Below are 7,958 nucleotides of genomic sequence, written 5' to 3' on the forward strand. Positions count from 1 at the left end.
GTCATTAATAGGAATGTTTAAAGAAAATACTTTGAAAAAAAATATTCCAGTAAGTTGCCTTTATAATTCAGAAACATTTATTATTTGAATCATGACTTTATTAATGTATGATTAAACAGTTAACCTGTTCATTTCCTCTGAATTATTTTTTATTATTTTTTACATCTTTGTCTCATATCACTAAACATACAGACTACTGAGGTCAGGAATCTCAGATTAGTCTGGCACAGTTTGTGTTGTTTGACCTCTGCTGTGTATTATTTTATATGTATATGATGTTCCTATTGAGATCATAACAGGCTTGTAAAATGTTTACGACAACGTCAAATAAACAAAATATTTAATCATACATAAACTATAGAATGTGAAACTACATTAATAGAATGATAAACTTTATTACAAAGAATGAGAAAGGAATTAAATATTTTTGAAATCAACACTACCAGAACATTTATTCAGTCATTGGTTACTATTTATCTACAGAAACTGTATTCATTCAAATGTCAGAGTATGTGAATGATTGAATCCACAGATATAAGTGAATATGAGAGTCTTAAAGGCCTTCTGAAAGCGAGGATAGAAAAATCCATAGATCAAAGGATTACAAGTTGAGTTAAAATATGAAAGCCAAAGTAAAGCCTCAAAAACATAAGCTGGGGTCACAAAATTAAAGAAAGGGTCAACAGCAGAAGCAATAGAAAAGGGCAGCCAGCAGATAAAGTAAATGCCCATAACAAGAGCCAGAGTTTTAGCTGCTTTTCTTTCTCTGTGTGCAGAGCTTTGACTGTTAACACCTGTGGTGGTCACAGACAATGTTCCCTCTAATTTTTTACTGTACTGAGCAAATAAAAAAAATTCTGAGCGCAAACCTTTAAACTGTGCAATTTTATCAAAAATCGTATATTTCACAAAAAGAGCATGTTGTCATTAAGGGGCTATAGTTTGATAGAAAATTAGTAAATTGTATTAACTGTTCAACCAATTTTACAGTATAGTAATAATAAATGTTCAATCTTTTTATCCAAACACATTTTATTAAGGCAGATTGGATAAAAAAGATATAGAATACAAACACAACATTTTTTTAATGTTTTAGTTTTAACAGTTTTAACAACTTTTAGTGCAACAGTGCTTCATCAGTGCTCTCTTGACTGGCCTTGCAGGTGGAGATATGGAACTTCTCTCAAAACAGAACCTGAAAACAAAGATGCACCACAATTATAAAATATTATCTGCCTATTTTCTTTCAGTGACTACAGACCTTGTTAAAACCTTATAAATAAAGTGTAAAGCTTTAGTCAGATAATTAACCACAATACTTAAACATATATATAATATAATATAATATAATATATAAAATTATATACAAATGAATATTTCAGCAAAAAGTATAAATATTACAGTCAAACACATAAATGCATGCATTATTATGCATTTATTAATAATGTAGCCTATAAAGCATGTAGGCCTACCTTTAAAACTTCTCCCGTCTGTCCTTAATACCTTTCCAGTGGTTATAGATCTTGTCCAGATTGATAGACCCATCTGCTTGTGTGGACCGGATTCTCATTAGCTGATCCAAGTGGGTGGTCTGAAGTCGGTTGCGTGAATTTGTCTTGATACGATTCATGAGACTGAAACCGCGTTCACAGTCTGCACTAGACGCTTGAAATGTCCCGCAAATGTCAATTAACTGTGCAAGCTCCCCAAAGTCCAGAGTTTTTAGTGCCCAGGTTACCATTTCATCGAATGTCTGCAGCGCTCCTGTCTTTCTTTTTTCTTTGACGGTGAACTTTAAGTCCCTGTACTGTTGACAGATGTTCTCGGTGACGTCATCATCTCTTTGTTTTAGAAAAGCGTGGAACTTCTCTGTCAGTCTGGTTAAATCAGTTCTGCCGTGATCAAAATCAATTGCTGAATCCAGTGTTTCTAGGCTAAATGCAGACCATTCTTTAAGCTCACCTTCAGGAAATCTTGCGTCAAGATGGTCACAAACTTTGCGGACAAACAGAATAATCTCCGCTGTATTTATAGCACTGTCATGTTTCCCCAACAGCTCGTTCACACGGGTGCTCCAATGAATATGCTGCCCGAGATACTGAGATTTAAGTTTTTCCATCTTAGCTCTGGCAAAGCAATGAGCATCAATGATGTTAAGATTGCTGCGCTGCAGGGAGACACTGAGCTGAGCTAGTTCTTCCAACACATCTCCGAGAACAGTAATTGCAACTCTGTACTTGGGATCAGACAGTTTTTTGAGACAGTATTTCGCAATGGGGTCGTCGTTGTCTGCTTCTTTTGAACAATACTCCGTTAACAGACTGTAATTCCGCAAAAAAGCATTAACAGCTTGGTGACGTGACAACCAGCGAACCTCATTCAGCGGTCGGAAAGACAGTGAATCCACTTCTAATACTTTTGCCAACTCGTCGAATTTGCTTTTCTTTACAGAAGACCTACTGAATAGTGAATATACTGTTCTTAAAAGTGTTTCCACTTCTTTCATCAACTGTATGCCTTTCCACGCATCATCAATTCCCAAATCCTCTCGATGAGCAACGCAGTGTTGTTCTGTAAGGTGCGGTATTTGCCGTCTAAGTATTGCAGTGACTCCATTATGTTTGCCTAACATGACAGAAGCGCCATCAGACGTTAACATGGCTCCGTAACTAAATATTTCAGACCATTTAACGGATGATCAGTGTAGAACTGTGTTATTGCATCTGCTATATCCTGGGCGCTGCATCGTGCCAGCTGAATGATTCCGGCAAATACAGTTTTGTATGCGAATTGATTTTGTTCTCTAAACTTAATGTAAAGAACTAGCATTTTGTGTACTGTAATGTCTGTGCTTTCGTCAACTATCAACGTGTGAACACTGGCATTTCTTACAGCTTCCATAGTCTCAGCTTGTACAACTGCATTAATTGACTCCACAAATTCAAATGCGTAGTTTTTACTTCTCCAGCTGTCGGGGAGACTTACATATTTCGCCAGATGATTATGAAGTTCTTGAACAGATAGCATCGACGCGTTCATTTTAATGGCAAGCAGCACGTTATCGATCAGTATTTTGATTTGTTCAGGGTTTGCCTTGCTCTTATTGGCGAGGTCGATACGTTTTTCTCTAGATTCTCTCGACTCTCCGAGAAGCTGGTTAATCGCAGTTCCATGTTTTTTATTGTACAATGCTTTCACAGCATCAATGTGACATTTGTGTGTTAAGTGGCGTTTTAGGTAGTCAAGTTTCCAGTCTGCCCACGTTTTCCCGGTGGAAAACTCTCCTTTAATTTTAGCTTCGGAGCAAATTTTGCACACAATCCCATTAGCTCCGTAACTAAATATTTCAGACAATTTAACGGATTTGTCAGGGCCATCGCTAGTATCTGTTTGAACGAGTTCATTTAGCCATTCTTGTTTGAAAGTCAAACAAACCTTTTTTTTAGGCTGTTGCAGAGATGTTTCATCTTTTCGTTTCGCCATTGCTGAGTGCATTCACGTCGTCTGTGCGCAGTGCGCTGTCTGAATTTGTGCTGCGCGGGACCTTCAATTAGACTGCGCATCCGCGCATGCGCGCAGCTTAAAGGGAACATTGGTCACAGACACTTTCTCTGACAAAACCTTTGCGTGTTTTTTCACAACAATAAATATGATGATATACAGAGAGCTCATTATAGTTCCTGGTATAATAAATACCAAGATTACACAAGTTAGCCCCCATTCTTTGTTAAAAAACAGAACACAGCCACCAAAACAAGACATCTGTAATATTAAAGCTTCCATACCAACAGCATTCGCCCCTGAAAATACAAAAGAAAAGCAGTACACAAATGAAAAGATCCATGTAAGGGTGTTTAATACACTCACAGTTTTGTTTGTGACCCTCATTCTGTATCTTAGAGGGTCACAGATGGCCCAGTATCTATCAATAGATATTAAACTAAGATGTATTAAAGAAGAGATACTGAATGTCATGTTCAAGCTAGAGTTCACTTTACAAACAACATCTCCAAAAAACCAGCAGCCCTCGACAGATCGCACCATATTGTAGGGCATCACCAGTGAACCCAGCAGACAGTCACACACAGCCAATGACTGAACGAGCAGATGAGTTGGAGACTGAAGCTGTTTGAAGTGAGAGATGGAGATGATGATCAGCAGATTCCCAAAAACTGTCATGAGGATTATGAGTGAAATGAAAGCGTACATTGGCCCTTTAACTACAGTGAGACGATAAGCTCTAGGACAAGAGTTTGGATGTAAAGGATAACACAGGAAAATAATGTCTCATTAGAAGACATTGCGTCTGAGAGGACTTAGTTAACAGGTAGACAATTATAACCCAAAGTGTAAACAAAATAATTTTAGAAATTACAACATGGTTCAGGCAAATATATAAAGAAACATAAATACAGTACATGCTTATTCAATCTAACTTCCTAAATGAACGCGATATAGCTTGGATGTGTTCATATATACAGATCAGGTCTCAAGCTCCCCAGCTGTATACGTAACTAACTGATACACAAACATTGTGACTCATGAGATTACAATAAAAAACTTAATTATGTGTTCTGAATTAAAGGTCAATGGCTGAATAATGAAGGGGTTATAAATAATATGGTGGCTATTTACATATTAGGAAATACAAGAAGAAATGTGTAGGGAATAGGGGTGTGTGGGCAAAAAGCAAGATAATATTTGTGATGTTGACAATAACGATAACAGACAATAATTTCTATCCTTCAAAAATGTCTTTGTTGAAGTCTTACATTTTTCTTGCTTCCCTTGCTACATATTCGTAGGATTAATGTTAATAATGTAGGTTCATATATTAATGATGATGTTACAAAGATTGTAAAACATACAGATGTGGCCTTTAAAAATGCGTGTCTCAGAAGCCCTTTTCACACACAAATTCCGTAAAATACACGGGATATGCATCCTGGATTTTTCCGGAATAGTTAGATTTTTTTTCATTCACACTGCCAAGTTTATCCGGCATGTGACGGTCCCGGAAAGACACGTGACCTATTTAAAGTCCCGCCCTCTCTTCAACGCAGCGTCTGAAGATTGCATATTATATATTATTTCTCCCTCCAAGAACCACTCGCGTGCATTTTTGTTTATGATAAGATTATAAAGGAACGCGTGACGCACCGTTCTAATGCTGGTGAATGATCTCAGCTTCTGAGTGGATATTTGACGAGCTCCCTGAGCTCTGCTTTAATACAGTTTTCAGACATTTCCCATTGTGATTGTTTATATGCATTTAAAACCCGCATTTTGAGGAGCTGAATGACTTGTTGGGATGACGCGCCGGTATTTTCATTTATTATAGCTCAAATGAGCATGTGACGCGATATTCTTTTATGCTGCTGAATGATCTCCGTTTCAACCCAGTAAGTAATGAGCTAACTTACCTGATATCTGCTTTAGTCCAGTTTGCTGACATTTCTCGTTGTGAATGTTGTAAATCCCTCATTTTAAAGAGTTGAACCAACTTCATGTTGCCATGATACGCGCGTCCTAACTACGGCATGTGCATCATTGTTTATGCGTCTCATTTATCATTTCCTGATTACTGCGTCAATCTAGTTTGCAACATTTCTCGTGATGAATGTTTATATGCATGTTATCTCGTTGTAAGGAGCTGAACCATAACTTGTGTTGTGATGATGACGCATGCGTCCTCACTTCGACACGCCCATTACGGCATTCTTGCGGCTTCTTGTTCACACAGAGGGTTACCCACGTATCTTACTAGGTCCTCTTTCTGGCAACGATTCCAGAAGATTAACGGAACGAGTTTTTGTTCACACAGATGCTTGTCTGGCAATTTTACGGGTATTTTCTGGGACCAGAGGTCTGTGTGAATGAGGTTAGAGAGAAGTATCCCGCGAGCACTTCCGAAATTCTGCAGAAGGGGGGTTAGGTGTCTGATGCAGGAAATACTAAAACCTGTAGATGGCTCCGAACTCTGAACACTTGTTTTCAATTTGCACCCCTCAGATGAGCAGTCAATGGTCCCAATGCCAAATATTCACATTGTATTTATTCCCTTTTTACGTTAAACCAAGTATAACTCCCAAAGCTGAACACCTACAAAACTGAAACTACCATCGTTTTGTCTAGCTTGATTTGGGAATTTTTTCACAGTACAGTTTTTCACTGTCAAGTTAAGCCGTTTAATGCGGAAGACGGCAAGTACACTTTTTTTACAATTAACGGCTATTTTCAAATAACACGCATTCAGAAATCAGGGTTTCCCGCAGCACTTTTTAGTTTGGGCCTAAGCTGGAAAACCCTACCGCTTTAACTAGGTTGTTAAAAAAAATCACATTTTCTGCAAAAAAGGCCATCAAGTGAATCTCTGAGAATAATGCGGGCGCTCTTCACACCGCGAGCGTGCACGCGCTCCACATGGCCGAAATGAGAGAAAGACGTGGTCCGTCACTGTCTGGAGGATAGCCAGTTGATAAAACGTGTGTTCGTGAGAACTTTAAGTGCATTTATGTTTTGGGTTTATTTAAGCATGTTATTGTATTAGTCTATAGTTCTTGCAAATTTAAAGTAAGTTAGATGGTAATTTTGTTGTTTGAGCAACCTGCTAGCTAGGTTTCATGTGCCTGTTGAGTGCTCTGCTCACGTTATTTATGTGCATTATTTACTACAGTAGATATATTTCTTTAAGATTATGTAATTAATAGTGGGAAATAATCCGTTTTTACAATTTTTTTACAATCATCGTTCGCCAGATGTTCTACAACATCTGCTTCAGTTTGTGTTTATTAACCCTTTAGTTTCACTTCATCACGCAGCTATTCCCGTTAGAGGTAAAAACATGTAATTTATTTATAATCTAGTATGTGTTTATTTTCTGTCATAGTTTCTTCAAAATTAAGTTTTATTTGAGTGTTTTAAATAAAAATATTTTAATTTTCGTCATAACGCGTATGCCCTGCCCTGATCCCTGATCAGCAGATTCCCAAAAACTGTCATGAGGATCATGAGTAATATTACAGCGTACATTGCCACTTTAACAACAGTGAGACGTTGAGCTCTAGGACAAGAGTTTGGATGTGAAGGATAACACAGGAGAATATTCTCAGTCTCATTGAAAGACATCGCATCTTAGAGGACTTTCTTTGTAATTGTAAGCAGAAAAACAATTAATAACCAAACTTTAAACAAACATAAAATTATAAAAATTACAACATGGTTAAGGCAAATATCTAACGAAACATAAATAAAAATACAGTACATGCCCATTCAATCTAACTTCCTAAATAAACTTGATATAGCTCAGATGTGTTCATATACAGATCAGGTCAGGTCTCAACCCCTCCCCAGCTGTATACGTAACTAACTGATACACAAACATTGTGACTCGTTTACTAACAGCTTGCATCAGAGAAACCATAATTTTGCCATTAAATAATGACTGTCAGGATTTACCAAATATGCACAGTGGATCATTAGCGCTGAAAAGGTGTGGTTTAGTTCTTTTTGCATTTCTAGGAGTTTTCCTTTCAGACAAAACTTTTTTGGGAGGAGATTATTTAAATGATTCACGCAACGCAATTCACTAATGTTTGCACGTGTTATGACTGGTATTTGTGTCATACAGACTGGTTTCTGACTGTAATCTATACATAACCTTAATAGTAGACATAAACAAATGTTTTTATTAAAAGTAGTGTATGCACTACTGAGTGCACTTAAAGGAACACGCCCACATTTTGGGAATTTAGCTTATTCACCGTATCCCCCAGAGTTAGATAAGTCCATACATACCTCTCTCATCTCCGTGCGTGCTGTAACTCTGTCTGACGCAGCCCCCGCTAGCTTAGCTTAGCACAAAGACTGGAAATGCATGGCTCCAGCTAGTATACTGCTCCCAATAAGTGACAAAATAATGCGATCATTTTCCTATTTATGTGTTGTGATTTGTATAG

The 7,958-nt window shown here is 37.5% G+C and overlaps 2 protein-coding genes across 2 annotated transcripts; both read right to left on the reverse strand.

Annotated features, from left to right (window-relative positions):
• Positions 1–492: 492 nt before the first annotated feature.
• LOC141350355 (trace amine-associated receptor 4-like) lies at positions 493–7,128 on the reverse strand. Its single transcript, XM_073855430.1, has 4 exons — positions 6,997–7,128; position 6,797; positions 3,601–4,172; positions 493–819 (listed from the first exon to the last, which is right to left on the reverse strand). The coding sequence occupies exons 1-4, from the start codon at positions 7,126–7,128 to the stop codon at positions 493–495; spliced, it is 1,032 nt and encodes a 343-aa protein (XP_073711531.1).
• Positions 855–2,656, reverse strand: LOC129434148 (zinc finger protein 862-like). Its single transcript, XM_055193022.2, has 2 exons — positions 1,473–2,656; positions 855–1,195 (listed from the first exon to the last, which is right to left on the reverse strand). The coding sequence occupies exon 1, from the start codon at positions 2,630–2,632 to the stop codon at positions 1,475–1,477; it is 1,158 nt and encodes a 385-aa protein (XP_055048997.2). The 5' UTR covers positions 2,633–2,656; the 3' UTR covers positions 855–1,195; positions 1,473–1,474.
• Positions 7,129–7,958: the final 830 nt, after the last annotated feature.

The sequence above is a fragment of the Misgurnus anguillicaudatus genome, chromosome 18, assembly GCF_027580225.2.
Source record: "Misgurnus anguillicaudatus chromosome 18, ASM2758022v2, whole genome shotgun sequence".
Lineage (NCBI taxonomy): Eukaryota > Metazoa > Chordata > Actinopteri > Cypriniformes > Cobitidae > Misgurnus > Misgurnus anguillicaudatus.